This window comes from Thamnophis elegans, chromosome 12 (genome assembly GCF_009769535.1).
Source record: "Thamnophis elegans isolate rThaEle1 chromosome 12, rThaEle1.pri, whole genome shotgun sequence".
Lineage (NCBI taxonomy): Eukaryota > Metazoa > Chordata > Lepidosauria > Squamata > Colubridae > Thamnophis > Thamnophis elegans.
This window is the reverse complement of record NC_045552.1, coordinates 15,373,244-15,389,628: the sequence shown is the minus strand read 5'-3', so window position 1 is coordinate 15,389,628 and position 16,385 is coordinate 15,373,244. Positions and strand designations below refer to the sequence as shown.

At 39.1% G+C, this 16,385-nt stretch overlaps 1 protein-coding gene across 3 annotated transcripts in view; it reads right to left on the bottom strand.

The window, feature by feature from the left end:
- The window catches only part of LOC116516006 (lethal(3)malignant brain tumor-like protein 3), a 50,972-nt gene that overhangs the window by 24,028 nt on the left and 10,559 nt on the right, over positions 1 to 16,385 (bottom strand). For 2 of the 3 annotated variants that reach the window (XM_032228349.1, XM_032228348.1), the window contains exons 2-10: positions 16,178 to 16,273; positions 13,805 to 13,952; positions 12,943 to 12,997; positions 11,398 to 11,486; positions 7,243 to 7,347; positions 6,398 to 6,533; positions 4,955 to 5,046; positions 3,583 to 3,734; positions 2,694 to 2,770 (exon numbers count right to left, since the gene is read on the bottom strand). In XM_032228349.1, the coding sequence (XP_032084240.1) occupies positions 2,694 to 2,770; positions 3,583 to 3,734; positions 4,955 to 5,046; positions 6,398 to 6,533; positions 7,243 to 7,347; positions 11,398 to 11,486; positions 12,943 to 12,997; positions 13,805 to 13,952; positions 16,178 to 16,218 (895 nt within the window). In that variant the 5' untranslated portion in view covers positions 16,219 to 16,273. Of the gene's footprint in view, positions 1 to 2,693; positions 2,771 to 3,582; positions 3,735 to 4,954; positions 5,047 to 6,397; positions 6,534 to 7,242; positions 7,348 to 11,397; positions 11,487 to 12,942; positions 12,998 to 13,804; positions 13,953 to 16,177; positions 16,274 to 16,385 lie in introns of those variants that run through there. The other variant, XM_032228350.1, reaches the window with a different exon arrangement.

The following is a 16,385-nucleotide window of genomic DNA, read 5'->3' as shown; positions in this document are numbered from 1 at the left end:
TGATGGCGAACCTATGGCATGAGTGCCACAAGTGGCACAAAGAGCTATCTCTCTGGGAACGCAAGCAATCTCCCATTGCTCTTCCAAATTCCAGCAGGGCAGCCACCTAGTCTTCATGCACGCGGGAGAGCAGGAAACCGGAAGAGCAGCCACCTGGTGTGCATGCGCGCACCAGGAAGATCATCTTCTGGTTTCTGGTACGCATGCGCACTGGCCATTTGGTCTTCTGATTTCTGGCACGCATGAAGACCACCTGTACCTGGTCTTTTGGTTTCTGGCACATATCTGCGTACGAAGAGTATATAATCAAGCAAGGTCACCCAAGGTGTGAAGGTCATTCATCCCAGCTGCCCAATTAAAGCACTTAAACTAGACAGCAACATTGCAAGATGCTGGTGGTAGATGATCATTTTAGTGATAACGGAGAGTTAGTTTGGTCTAGTGGTTAAGGAACCAGGCTAGAAAAGGGGAGACCGTGAATTCAAATCCCACCTTAGCCATGAAAGCCAGATGGGTCTTCTTGGGCTAGTCATTCTCTCTCAGGCCAACCCACCTCGCAGGGTTGTTGTGGTAAAAATATAGGAGGGGGAAGCACACCGAATACTGAGCCAGCTGAATAGTGGAACTGGTAGTGGAAATCTTGGGTGGGCCTGCCCACTTGCTCAGGCTCTATGCCATCCTATTTTAGTCATTTTTTAATGTAAGATTCCCTGGGAGTTGGATGGCCTTTATATTGTACCAACCAACCAATACATCAGCATCAACATAGAAAAGTTCAATACAGTGAAAGATGAAATGAATCAATGGAATATTGACTCTTAGACATCAGCAAATTGAAATGGACTGAATCGGACACTTTCCATTAAAAAGATCATTTACTACTCAGTAAACAAAAAAGGAAGGGTATCTCAAGGACATAATTTGGGTACAATGTCCGCAGTGCTTCCATAATATTGCAATAATGAATCTTTGATCCAATTATTTTCCAAGTTTATGCTTCACCCACTGAAGCAGAAGAAGAGTTTGTTGATAGGTTTTATAATCAAGTTCAATCTGAAATTGACAAGAACATGCAAGGTATTTATTTGATTTTTATCCTGCGTTTATTACTTTATAGGTAACTCAAGGAGCCGAACATACATAATACTTCTCCCTCCTCCTATTTTACCTATAACAACAACCCTTTTATGATATATTGCTTGCAGTTGGAAACTGGAATGCTAAACTGGGAAAAAGTAAGGAGAAAAATATATTTGGAAGATGTGCCTGGGAAATAGAAATGAAACAGGAGAATTTACCCGCTTCTGACAAGCCAATGATTTAGTCATTGCTAATAGTTTTCAAACAACAAAAAGAATACAGAGAACAAAATTGACTATAATATTGGTACAAGCAGGTGGAAAAAATTAACAAAGATACAGTAAGGAGCTGACTGTGGAACAGATCACACACTCTGCTCATTTGCAAATTCTAAGTCAAGCTAAAGTGGAAGAAGAAAGTTAGCTTCCACGATATGATCTGGAGTTAACATTTTCAAGGAAAACATCAGGAATTACTTTTATAGAAAACCACAGGAACTCACTGAGTGGAAACCAGAACAAATGTGGCATGAAATCAAACAATAAAAGATCAAGAAACAGGAAAAAAAAAGCAGAGTCAAAAAGACAAGAAAGAGAAATATCTTAGGAAGGAACTGAAATAATTTCAAAGAGCTGTTAGAAGAGTATAATGACATTTGTAAAGATATGAAAGATGGAAATAGACATGGAAAATCAAGGACAATATTCCAAAAGATTTCTGAACTCAGGACGATGTTTCAAGCTTGAAGTTCAAAGCTGCCAATGGACTGATAGTAACTGACTGAAAGAAGATCAAAGATGGAAAAAGCCTACCAAAATTCTATACAATCAAATAGCAGCATCTAAGATATCTTGGAAGGTATTCCCTATTTATAAGAGCATCATTCTAGTATTCTAGTCTTACTAGAAATTTAAGTGAGATTAGCACTCCAATCATTACCAAGCCAGATGACTACAGGAATTGATGGAATATCTACAGAAACATGGCAAGCAACAAAGTAAGAATCAATTGAGGCTTTAACCAAACTGTGCCAGTAAATCTGAACCAACTTAATGGAAGAAGTTAGTCTTTCTCTTTTATTAACGTCCTGCTCCTTTTGAAGAAAATATTCAGATCCTGCATTCCCCTTGTATGATACTGTTGTTAATCAATTTCTGCTGAAACTCCCAGATAAATTTACATGAGCCAAATTTTGTCTAGCACTCCAATGCAGGTGTGTAATCTACCTACCTTCACTACCGGTTCACAAATGTGAGCACACACGCCACCTCCGCGCATGTGCAGGACCTTCCGTGCATGCGCAAGCATCAAAAACGGACGTAATGACGTCCTTTGGAAATACCAAACCGGTAGCCCGAACCGGTAGCATTTTTTTACTACCGGTTCAGGCGACCTGGTCCGAACTGGGAGCATTTCACCCCTGCTCCAAGGAATAAGAATTTGGTTGTGACACATACTTTCTAAAAATATCTGTAGAACATGCACAAGTAAGTAGGACTTCCTCAGTGTAAGCAGAGTGACTGAAATAAGACACATAACATAATTCCGTTGCAGCTTTTAAATTTCATGCAGATGCTACCATAGTGACTGAAAATGAGGTGCTTTTAACCTACCAGCTGGTGTTGTTAAGAGAGTTCCAGTTTCTTGACAGTAACCAACAGGTCGAATATATGGACTGCTTGCATCACACCTGCACCAAAGGTATATTATACACAATGAAATACAGCTACGTAAACTTTGCCTAATGTTTCTATGCTGAGCATTAATATCAAGGATGCAATAGGGCAAGTCAATAGCATCTCTTTTGTAGCCTTCAAGATCCGAAAATGGCAATCCAGAGTTAGAATGATTTTTTTTGTATTTATGAAATATAGGGAGTTTTAACAAGCTCTAACTGAAAAATCCAATTTCCAGGAAATTAAAACACCCATTTTACCCTTTATCATCCCAAAAACCTATCAAACAGACTTTTGAGTAAATTTAAGTTGTAAATGGTGCTCTCTGAGCTTGGTGGTTTTCTTGCAATGCATCAGTGCACTGATGATGTAACCTAGTTTGGTAATGAAATGTCTGCAAGAAAAGCACCAAGAGAGCACCAAGGACTTCACAGTTCAACTTTGAGCTACAAATATTCTCTTCTAATTGATACAAATATTCTCTTCTAATTGCACATTCCTGTATTATCTCATACATGGTAAGCTATATGGTTTGAATTTATATCTCTACATTAGACCAAACTAAGTTTAGATTTTAATTCTTTATTCATTACAGTTTGTAGATGAGCTATGTGGTCCAAAATATAGTTATCTGGATGGAACACTGCACATATTTCACCAGGGGCTTACAATCAGAACTTCAACAAACCGAATGGTGAATAAAGCTGGATGCAGCTGAACACAGAACTGGCTCCAGAGGTGTCCCTATCTCAAAATGATTTTACATTCTGCAGTTCTTCGGCAATACCTGATTGCTCTGACCAACACAACAAATTCTTGTTCTTACCAGTAATCATAGCTTTCGCCCCAGTTGTCAAAATGAACTAGCAGTCGATTATCCAACATGTCTGAAATGGTTGCCACGCACATCAGGGAAGGGTTCTTTTTGTCCACTGCCTCCAACTTCATGCCCACCCGAAAACCAGAAGGTGTGACTGGCTATTGGATAGGAGAAAACAGGGAGGGGAAAAACATTGCCATTAGATGTATTTCAGTCTGCACTGAGTTGAAAAAAATCTGATCTTACTGCTGGATCCACATAAGATTCTAAATCAAAATAGTACATGTTCAGGGGTGGGTTTCAAAATGTTTAGCGAGGGGTTCTCTGCCCTGTTGATGAGTGAACGTGGCCATGGTGGGCGTGGCCTAGTTGGCCTCCTGCACCATGGTGGGGAGAGGGCCTTTTTGCCCTTCCTCGGACTCCAGAGGCTTTCCTCTAACCTCTGGGAGGGCGAAAATGGCCTCCCCAGGCTCTGGAGGCCAGAAATGGGCCCGTTTCCAGCCTTCCTGAACTTCTAGTAGGCCCATTTTTCATCCTCCCTGAGCCTCCGCACATGCCCTGCACTTACCTGCATCCAAAATGGGCTGCATGGGGACTCTTGGGAAGGCCGGGGAGGGGTGGGCGGGGATTTGGGGGTTCTCCAAACTGTACAGAAACTTAGCTAGAGGTTCTCCTGAACCCCTGTGAATCCCTAGCAGCCCACCCCTGCAGGACATGTTTGATTTTGGTTTAATAGGCTGTGAGACTTGTGCTTTATTTAAGAAATCATAATTTGAACTATTGGCTTCATGAGATGGGTGACCTTGATCATTAAGTCTCCCTAAAGCTGTGAAACTCTGAATGCAAAATTAAAAATATCTTTTTAATTCACTGAAATCTAAAGGATTGGCATATGAGTGAAGAAATGTGGCTACTTGACAAGAGTAGAATCCAAAGGAACCAAAATACCTGAAAAACACTGGATGTGCAACTAGAAAAAGATACCCAGATGAGCAGCAGGAACATGAATCAATAAATGTTTTCAGCTGAAAAACACTGAACAAATGCCGGAGGTTCTGTGAGCAGGGTTAACACAGGAGATAAAAAGCCAGCTACTCTGTGCCAGCTGTGCTTGGCTAATTTACTCCACTGCTCAGATAAACACAAACCAATAAACTCTGAATTCTAAACAAACAAATGCAGGCAATAAACTCTGAATTCTAAATATAACGTGAGAGATAATAGTTCCTATTTTATTTTTGCTTCCTTCTCTCTCTCCCTCTCTCTCTCTCTCTCTCAGCGGTTTTGTTTCAATTTTAAGCATTAGCCAAAGGGACCTTGATACCTTCTACAGAAAAGACCCAAAACAGACAAACTAGAAACTGGCGTTGCTACTCACTGTGCTTAGGATCTTGAAAAGGTTTTTGGGGGCAGCCTGAGATTTGCAGGTCTTCAAATAGGAAGCCCAGTTAAATTCCCCATCTTTGTAACCTAGACAAAGAAAGAAAGAAAAAAGCTTTTTGATAAATAAATTTAAAAAGCCTGTGGTGTACCACAGACTGCGTTCTCAGATTTAGAAACAGTATGGGAAACATTTGAAATGTGCGTGATAGCTGTGTTTGTGGAACAATTAAGGTCTCTGGGCTTTTATAAATATTTCTCCTTTTTTTTTCTTTTTTTGTGTGTTTTAAATACAACAGTGCAGTTGTGAGTCATTAATCTGAAAATTTGAAGTTCGTATGAAACAAAAAAAGTACTGAATTCATTGGTTAAATTATGTATCGCTGAAAGAATTTCCAATTGTTTAACATTTCTAATGCTCAACTTTAATGGAACAACATGCATTACTTCTTAAATAATAATGTGAATACATGTAAGCTTTACTTTCCATTAGATTCTCCAATATATAGTCCTCAGAACAAAACAAAAGATCCTAATCATTTGTTTTCATGATAGCACAAATCCAGCTGAGTGACTTGGGGCCAGTCTCTCTCGCTCTCTCTCAACCCTAGGAACAAGCAATGGCAAATCATTCCCCAAAAACTTGCCAAGAAAATTGCAGGAACTAGTTCAGGCAATCACCAGCAGTTAACACTGATTCGAAGACACACACATAGTAGTAGAAAAATGTAGTTAATCTTTCATGAAAAAAATCTATATTTTGTGGCTATTATGCAAAGGATCAATCTCACTTCTTTCCTTTTTAGCCAATTCAGTGATTTAACAGATTAGTCTCTTGATTAAAGCTATCACTTGGTTCAAGTATTATTAGTTTAAACTAAGTTTCTCAGAAACAAGCCTTGATAAGATTGTAGTTCAAAAAGAGCAGCGCTCCCAGTTTGTAGAAAATGGGAATACACTGTTCTTTTGGGGGGTGGAAGGAGAAGACGTGTCCACTCGCTTCAGTACAATATGGAGAAGAGGGGAAGAAGAAAGATTTAAGGTCTCTAAATTAAGTTACACCTCAAGATGATCAACCTAGAAATAACTTTCTCTCCTGAAAGATTTCACTTACAAGAGGCTCTGTAGTCCAAATATTGCAGTCCAAAGTCCTATTTCTGATTAGAATGGTTAAAAAGATAGGTAGACAGACAGACAGACAAATGATAGATGATAGAAAGATAGATAGATAGATAGATAGATAGAAAGAAAGAAAGAAAGAAAGATGATAGATAGATAGATAGATAGATAGATAGATAGATAGATAGATAGATAGATAGATAGATAGATAGATAGATACCGGTAGATACATATGCATATACAGTACATGTACATATACATACACATTCACATACACACATATACATATATGCACACACACATACACACACACACACTCTACCTTTAGGAGGGAGCAGCTTGTGACCTGTTTTTTCACACCAGCCAACAGGATGGATGTCTGTTGAATCAGCATTAACCCAGAAGTCGTAAAACTCTGAATAACCATCAAAATGTAACCGCAGTCGGTATCCCTGCACCTACAACCGACCACAATGGCGAGATTGTTACCACTTTTGCAAAACACACCAAAAGCCTGTGTTAAAAAGCTCTGCTCCTATTTCTTTTTCAACAAGATTAACTTTTAACAGTGGATGCATTAATTGTATTAATTTATTGGTGGCGCCATAGTTCAGACAGTTTTTGCACCCTTTACTTAGCAGAACTCAAGTATGTGGCCTGCATAACTAAACGCCAAAGGCGCACGGAGTGCTGTTACCTTCCCACCAAAGGTGGTTCCTATTTTTCTACTTGCATTTCCACATGCTTTTGAACTGCTAGGTTGGCAGAAGCTGGGACAGGTAACGGGAGCTCACTCTGTTATGTGGCTCTAGGGATTCGAACCACTGAACTGCTGACCTTCTAATCGACAAGCTCAGCGTCTTAGCCACTGAGCCACCAAAACTATATAAAAAGCCAATTAAAAATGTTCAGATTGTTGGTCTTATCTGTCAATATCTTTTCAGACTGCCATTTGTTTTTGTTTTTTTGAGGGTGAAAAATATTCAGTTAATTTACCAATGTATATCAACATTGCCAAGACAGTATATTAAAATGTTTTTAAAAAGTATTCCTTAAGCCAGTAGGCATTTCATTAACTTCGGCCAGAATTAATTAACTGATCATTGGCATGCTTTTCATCTCTCTCCCAGTTATTTTCTTTGTTATTTTAAAAAGTCAGACCAGTACCTCAGCAACAGAAAGAACGCAAAATAAAGATGGATGTTCAGGGTCCAGTCCTTCAAGCTTCATTCCAACTTTAAATCCATTTTTGTTTTGTGGAAATGACTGAGACTACGGTAGAAAGAAATGAAATATTATTGTAGACTTAACAAACTCCTTGTTGCCAGGTCAATGTGCGGGGGAAAAAAAGGAAGCAGGTGCTGTGGCCCACCAGCAGACAGTGGAGCTGGCAGCAGATTCGGACAGTGAGGAGGTTGGGGAGGAACATGGGCCAGTCCTGGAGTCTGGGGAAGGCTCGGATGAGGGCTCTGTGTCAGTGGCAGAGAGGGGGCCAGAGCCATATGCCAATTATCAGCTGCCTTCAGAGTCGGACAGCAGTGAGGCAGATGAACAGCTGGAGCCTGTTCCCAGTGTGCCAGACAAAGGGAACAGCTAAAGAACAGAGGTCGATTTGGGATAAAGGCCACAGGTGGATGATGAATGGCCTCTCCCAGAGGAAATAACAGAGGAGAGAAAGGGGAGTGGAGTTTGCAGGAGACAATTAGTTCGGGACTCTCTGAGACTCCTTGCCACGTTTTGCAGATATCGGCCTGGCAGCTCTTCAAGCCAGATAAGGTCTGTGACTGTAAATCCTCCCTTGAAAGACTTTGCTGGATGTGAATGAGAAGAATTCACAATAAGTTAATAAAAGGGGTTTTTGTTGGGACAAGGAGTTGGCTTTATGCTCTGGTGAAGCCTAGGTCAGAACAGCAGGAATATCAAGTGTATAGTATTCCTTTTCTATAATTAAGGTTTAACTGAGATTTTAAAAATGTTTTCTTGTTTTTTTATGTGGGAGTAAGCTGTTTATAGAAATGAAGGACTGTTAAAGTTTAATGATCAGTTAGTATAGCGTTTGAATTGACAGACTTGCGCTTCTAGTCTAAAATGATGCCTTAATGACGATCCATGGAATGTTCATTTCTTAACTGGTAAAACACAGATTGCTGTTATGATACAATTAGTCCTCAACTTGCAACCAACTTACAAATTGAGCCCAACGTTTCTGTTGCTAAGCAAGACAGTTGTAAAATGAATGTGAATCACTGCAGCTGTTAAAGTGAGTAACATGGCTGTTAAGTGAATCTGGATTTCCCATTGACTTTGCTTGTCAGAAGGTTACAAAAGTAGATCACATGATCTTGGGACACAGCAACGGTCATAAATGTGAACCAGTTGCCAACTGTCTGAATTTTGATCATGTAACCACAAGGATGCTACATGAAGGGTGAAAAAGGGTCATAAAATGCTTTTTTCAGTACTGTTGTTAACTTCAAATGGTCACTAAATTAATGGTTATAAGTTGAGGACTACCTATACTCTGAGATTGCTACACTCTGGAGATGGAAATAAGCCTAAGAAGTTAAATAGAAAAGCGGGAAATGGAGGCAAATTGCTATAATATTTAATTTGACACTTCTACACTTGGATACCCTAAGTATGGCTTCATATCCTAAATTTTAGTTAGCTCACACCATGATATTATATAGTGTCTGAACTGAATTTCTGAATCTGACCTGGAGAAGCATCAGACCAAGAGACAGTATTATTCTGAAATTTGGACTCAGACAAACATTAAGTAAAGCTGAAAGACTTTTTAAAATCTTGGCTCATTTATTCATTCATTCAATTTATGTGCTGCCCATATCACTATCAAGTGACTCTCAGCGGCTTACAATGTCATAATATAGTAATATAAGAAAGATGAAAATGTTTTTGAAAATTCCTCTAAGAAGCTGAGCTTTACATATAAAAACTGGCAGTGATCAAGCATCTTCCCAATGCTGTGTTTTCGATTATGTCTGTTTTATTTGAAGAAATGGAAATAATTTAGCGTGGACGGGAAGGATGCTATGTTCACATTTTCTGTGATTTGATTTTGTGCATGTTGTTAGATATGGCAATTGGCTGCTACTTGTACCCTCACTTGTAATGATTACTTTTTAATAAGATAATCTACAACATGCTAAAAGTCAAGGACCAATTAATGTCAGCACTATGCTAATTATCAAAGCTGAAAACTAGCTTTATACAGTTGCTGGCTGAGATATGATACTGGTGTCAAGCAATTTCATAGACACAAATTAAAACAGGGGTTGTGGGTAAAATTAAATGTGAAGATTAAACTGCTTACAATGGTTAATTCACATATTACCCTTTTAACAAGCAAAATGCACAATAAAGCACACACACACACCAACTTGCACCGAATCCCTTTCCAGACAAAAACCGATAGAGGTTTGTCTTGTTCTTTCTTTCTGATGCCCATCATTTCCTCCCAACAAGAAACCTTAACCCTAGTTGCAACTTCTCTCTACTGAACTCAAAGTAAGTGCAGTGCGAAGATTTAATAATCTTCGTAAGCACTCGTAAGGAGTGCTGAGATGTGTTTCCCTACTTGGATGCATGAGAAAACTAGTATCTCTCTTCTACAGGCAGTTGTGCAAGAGAAGAAGAGACAATGAAGAAGGTGGTGAAGGAATTCTCTTCTCCACATCAACAAACTCTGGAGATGCAAAACCAATGTGAAATGCCATAATAATAACAACAAGCTGCCCTTGAAGAGCACCCAGAGGCTACAGCTGGTCCAGAATGCAGCCGCGTGGGTTGTCATGGGGGTACCTAGGTGCTCCCATGTTATACCCCTTTTAGTTGGCCTATACTAGTTGCCGGTTGTTTTCCGGGTGCGATTCAAGGTGTTAATTATGATGTTTAAAGCGCTCCATGGCTTAGGCCCAAGGTATTTGCGAGACCACCTACTGCCACCGGTAGCTTCCCACTGTCCAGTACGATCCCACAGAGTTGGCCTCTTCAGAGTGCCGTTGGCCAGGCAGTGTAGACTGGCGACCCCCAGCGGGAGAGCCTTCTCTGTGGGAGCGCATTCCCTTTGGAATGAGCTGCTTGCGGAGCTTCGCATAATTCCCGACCTCAGGTCCTTCTGGCGTGCCCTAAAAAGTTGGCTTTTCCAGCAAGCTGGCCTGGCCTGAATAAAATTAATTTAATTTTAATTGTTAATTTTAATCTAATTCTAAATCTCATCGTAAATGTCTATTGGGTTCTTTGGATATTCTATTTAATCTTTCTTTTAACTTTTGTAATATGTGTTTTTCATGTTGTACGCCACCCTGAGTCCTTTGGGAGAAGGGCGGCATATAAGTCCAATAAACCTAAACCTAAAACATCATCATCATCATCAACATCATAATACCACCACCTTAACAGTTCCTAGGTCCTTGGTTAGGACTCGAGCTGTTGAGTTACCAACCAGCCCCAAAGACTGTGAATCTCACCAAAGATCATCATCATCATCATCATCATCATCATCATAACAACTTTTGGGCCTTTGTAACAAAGGTGGGTTGCTACTGGTAATTTCTTACTACCGGTTTGGGTGCACTTGCATGCACACTTGCATACATGCATGACGCTTCTGCGCATGCACAGAAATGTCCAGGTGGGTGGGCAGAGTCTCTCACTGCCGCTACTACCAGTTCGCCCAATCCAGACTGAACTGGGAGCAACCCACCTCTGCTCTTAGAACGATGATGGACCCAGGCTGGTCTCCCTGCAGCATTGAAGAAGCTCTTTATGGGATTTCAATAGCCTTAACACATTCCATCTCATTATAGGATCTGGTTCTTTAGTTTCCCACCCCAAAAAAAATCTGGTCTAAGGGCAAATGCAAAGGCAGTCACTTGCAGGCACTCCTTGACCTACAGCCACAATTGAGCCCAACATTTCGGTTGCTAAGCAAGACAGTTTGCTCCATTTTACAACCTTTTTAGTCACTGCTGTTAAGTGAAGCACTGTAGATCTAAAGTTAGCAATACAGATTAATTGAATCTGGCTTCCCCATTGACTTTGCTTGTCAGAGGGTCAGGAATGGTGATCACATGACCCTGGGACACTGCAACCGTCATCAATATGAGCCAGTTGCCAAGCGCCTCCATTTCAATCACATGATCACAGGGATGCTGCAATGGTTTTAAGGATGAAAACAGCCACACATCACTTTTTCAGTGCTGTTGTTAACTTCGAACAGTCACTAAACAAATGGTTTTAAGTCAAGGACTACCTGTATTCAATATTCATCCACAAGAAAACACCTAGGAGATTACAAACCTCTTTGAAAAGTTTCAAGGGAGCAGCTGGCATTCGTTCTTCTTCTAAGTATGTCATCCAGTTCCAAACGTTCTTCTTTGCAGGTGCAGCTGAGAAATCAAAGATAGAATGAAAAAAAAAATTGCTTCTGGGAGACAAAGAGTATGCTCCGTAGAGAGAGCCACGTGGGACAAGCGATAGCACACTTGTCATAATGTACTTATGCAATTGTGTGCAACATTGTGATAAAAAAGGAATAGAACAGTTAGAGCTTTGGTGAGAAGGTAACACGTTCCGTGCACCATTGGTGTTTAGTCATGCCAGCCACATGACCACAGAGATGTCTTCGGACAGTGCGAGGGGTACCTTTACGTGTGTGTGTGTGTATCCTAATAAATATAATAATTCTATTCATCATGTGAATACGATTGGACAGACTTAACCTTCTCATCACAATAGATGGATAGAAGATTTCAAAAATCACAGTTCTAATGCCATAATCATCCCTTCTTTTTAGGGGTTTCTTGAATCTTCTCATTTATAACATTTACAACACAAACTCGTATTATATATTTACTCAGAATTAAATTCTTTGGAATTGAATTTACAAGTAAGTAGGAATATAATACTATACCTACAATTTATATATATATTGTTACACTGTCCATTGCATCACCCCACTCAAAACCCAAAATATCAGAAATCTCAGTTGTCTTTTTCCATCAACAAATTCACAACCTTCCTTCTGCAAGATTTAACTTGGACAAATATTGTAAAGTCTGTCAAGTTTCTAGCAATAGCTATGGCTTGCAGAAGCCAGCTGATAGCCTCTTCTATCAAGTTTGGGGGTTTTTCCCCCCTGCATTTCAAATTTTGCACTTGTTTTTTATTGGTCTGAGAGCATAAACAAACAATTTTGGCAATTTGGAGGGGAGGGGGCATATATAGATTACTGTTTACAGAAGAGACTGTGGCCAGATGACATAAAGGAAAACTTTCTAATATTGTAGCCTTTCTAATATAGGTAGTTCTCGACTTATGACTACAATTAAGTCCAACATTTCCATTGTTAAGCAAGGTGGTTGTTAAGTGCGTTTTGCCCCAATTTAGGACCTTTTGAGCCATAGTTGTTAAGTGAATCACTGCAGTTATTACCATAGTTGTTAAGTGAATTTGGCTTCCCCATTGCTTGTCAGAAGGTTGCAAAAGGGGATCACACGATTTTGGGACACAGCAACCATTGTAAATATATGCCAGTTGCCAAGTGCCTGAATTTTGATTACATGACCATGGGGATGCTGCTGCAACGTGCAATGGTCATAAATGTGAAAAATGGTCATAAGTCGCTTTTTTAATGTCGTAACTTCAAATGGCCACTAAATGAATGGTTGTTAAGTCAAGGATTACAAGTAATACATTTCACCGACTATAAAGATAAGTGTAAAATTGATGGAATGCTCTTTGGAACATTAGTGCTCTGGGTATTATTACAGAGGTTGCCAAAGTACTGAATTTATAGCAGCATTTTGCCATGGAACAGTTTAAAGATGAGTTTTGCACCCTTACCTTGCTTCATTGGTTTTGCGTTCTTGCGGTTTTTCGGATTCAATTTATGCTTTTCCTAGATAATACAAACCAGATGAAAATACACTGATGTTTTTCATATATCGTTGAACATCATTTTCACTCTTTTGCAATGTTTATTTTTTGCTTAGCATTTTAAACTACCAGCAGAAATATCGAATATAAATGAAACAAATAAACTAAATACATTGAAATACATTAGCTACCATTTACAGCAAAATAACAATTAAAAACTTTCTAATGAAGTAGTGTTTTCTGATGGCTGAATTTCAACATGTCAACTAATTTCTAATTTCCAGTAGTGAAATAGTGGGATGTGTTACTTTTCAAAATCTGATTCTGCAATAATTTTTTTTTCTGCTAAAAGGGCAAAGCATCAAGATTTCCAATTATCTTCTTTTTTCCCTTTTGTTTTAATGTAAAATCACAATGTTATCAGATTTATATGTATACAATGTGTCCAATTATCTTCTTTTTTCCCTTTTGTTTTAATGTAAAATCACAATGTTATCAGATTTATATGTATACAATGTGTCCAATAATCTTCTTTTTTCCCTTTTGTTTTAATGCAAAATCACAATGTTATCAGATTTATATGTATACAATGTGTCTAATAGTCTTTCCCCCCCTTTTGTTTTAATGTAAAGTCACAATGTTATCAGAGTTATATGTATACAATGTGTATGTTTTGGTTTCGTTTGGTTTGACACAATAAGTAATATTTCTAAAAATATTACTTAAATGTAAAAGGATTAATTAAATTTACCTGGTAAATTCTTATCACTACAAGTTTCATTACAGCGTTCTAGCTACTCTTTCAATTAAAGAAATCACATTTAATTACCTCATCCTCATCTCCATTTTCTTCTTCTTCTTCAGAATCTAAAAGCAGCTTCCTTTTCCTTCGAAGCCGCTTGGAGGGTCTATCGGTTTCACGAGTCTGACTGTTATTTGTCTGTTTCCCACAGTTGGTGGTATTGTCCTTAGACAGTCTACCAAAAGATGTAATTTACATGCACTTAGAAAACATTGTACCCTAAGATGGCATCATTGGTTAACATATTTTAAATCTGCACCATTTTCTTCTCTACAAAACTCTACAAATTTAAATAATATTGTGAGGCTCTATATTCTTCAGAGGTAATGTGCACACAGGTATATATGTGGCTATATCTGATATTGCCTGTGTCAAACTCTCATTCATAAGTTAGATAATCAGCATTGGTACTTCGGTATGCATTTAGGGTTGTGCTCCATTTATCATTGCTGATTCTTCTGTATTCATCTTCATTTAAGACCCAGGTTCTGGGCAACTGAATGGAGAAAGCAGAGCGTTTTAATGGCCGGATGCCTTCCTATTGGCAATACAGAGTTTTGTTCAGCAAATATATTCTTGGTGTGCCCAGAGAAATATCTGCCTCTACCTAGGATTGAACTCACAGCCTCCTGATTGTGAGGCGAGAGCTCCACCTTTAGGCCACCGCACCATTCTCTCTCTGAGTCTCTTGTATTACTGCTCTTTTAATTCCTTGTTTTCATATTATTGACAAGCCAACATATTAAAGTCTTCTAAATTGATCCAGGACAGACACTAAGGCACGTGGATAGTAAGCCACAAGAATGGTTTAATATATAGAGCATTAATTCAACTGCTTAGCAAACAGTTGTCATTCTTAGTTCTACGTTCCAATCTGATTTTTAAGGCTGTGTTGTCTGCTCAGCAAAGAGTGGGTATTCTGCATTTGGAAATCACATGCTGCATTTATCCTAACCTAATTATGAAACTTAAACAAACCCACCCATATCAGTCTGACTTAACATGATATATGAATGTGGTTAATTTGTTCAATATTAGTTTCCCCTAATCAGAAATGCATGGATTTTATGGACACAAAAACCACAGACAAAGATGATGTCACTTGAAACATTGGCCCAGAGTTGCACAGATGAGACGGGTGACCATATAAATGGAAATAAATAAATATATACATACATTGTGTAACTGCACACAGAATGTATGATACAATAGCCTACAATGGGGGAAATCCAGGAGGGGCACTGCAAAGTTTAAAAAAAACAGAATTGCATTTTGTATTAACGCCATAAGAGTTAGGGTTCCTTTTTCTGTATCTCTCTGAAACTATGATGACCAATGCCCATCTTCAATTTTTACTTTAAAAAAAAAACATTAAACCGAATTAAAGCAAACTGAGATTCCTTTGCAAATGAAATTCTGCTACTGATATTCTGATATGACTGGGTCATTTAAAGGTAAAGGTAAAGGTTCCCCCGCACATGCATGCTAGTCATTCCCGACTCTAGGGGGTGGTGCTCATCTCCATTTCAAAGCTGAAGAGCCAGCGCTGTACAAAGACATCTCTGTGGTCATGTGGCCAGCATAACTGAACGCCAAAGGTGCACAGAACGCTGTTACCTTCCCACCAAGGTAGTCCCTATTTTTCTACTTGCGTTTTTTACGTGCTTTTGAACTTCTAGGTTGGCAGAAACTGGGACAAATAATGGGAGATCACTCCATTACGCGGTGCTAGGGATTCAAACCTCCGAACTGCTGACCTTTCTGATCAACAAACTCAGGATCTTACCCACTTAACCCCCACGTCCCTCATCATTTACATATATCATTTGGGTCATTTACACAGTCCCACTTCTTGCCCTCCTTTTGGTTTTCAATATCCTTTCCAAAACATGGGCATGAGAATCCAGAAGCCTTTTAGAAATGATTTACACAGTTCAAAAACTATGGATGTGAACCGTGTATCCTCTTATTTCTTCTAAAGCAGGGGTGCTTAGATCTGGCCCAAGGGTCCGCGAAGGACAAACTCCAGGACTGGCCCATGTTGCTCCCCAACCTCCTCACTGTCTGAATCTGCTGCCAGCTCTGCTGGCCGCTGCCAGGCCACAACACTTGCCACAGTTGTTAATTGAATCATTGCAGTTGCTAAGTTAGTAACAAGGTTGTTGTGAATCTGGCTTCTCCATAGACTTTGCTTGTCAGAAGGTCCCCAAAAGGTTTGGTAGTAAGTTTGAAAAAAACAGCCATAAGAGCACTTTTTTTCATTCCTGTTGTAACTTTGAATGGTCAGCAAATGAACTGTTATAGGTTGAGGAGTACCTGTAAATATAGCTTGTACCCCAAGAGTATATCCATGTTAAAATGCATTTTAATGAAACGAAGAAAGCAAGCAAAAGGTATTACCTGTCTTTACTCTCCTGGTGAGAATTCTCAAAAGTCTCCATTTGTCCAGAACAGGTGATTCTTGAGTTCTGGTCTAGAACGATTCCTGTCTTGGTTCTGCAAAATCCAAGAGTCGGGAACGGAAAAAAAAATTTTTTTAAATATTTATTACGTAACAAATTCCCTCTCTCTCTCTCTGCTTTTTCAGCCTTTCATTAATTGAATCTCA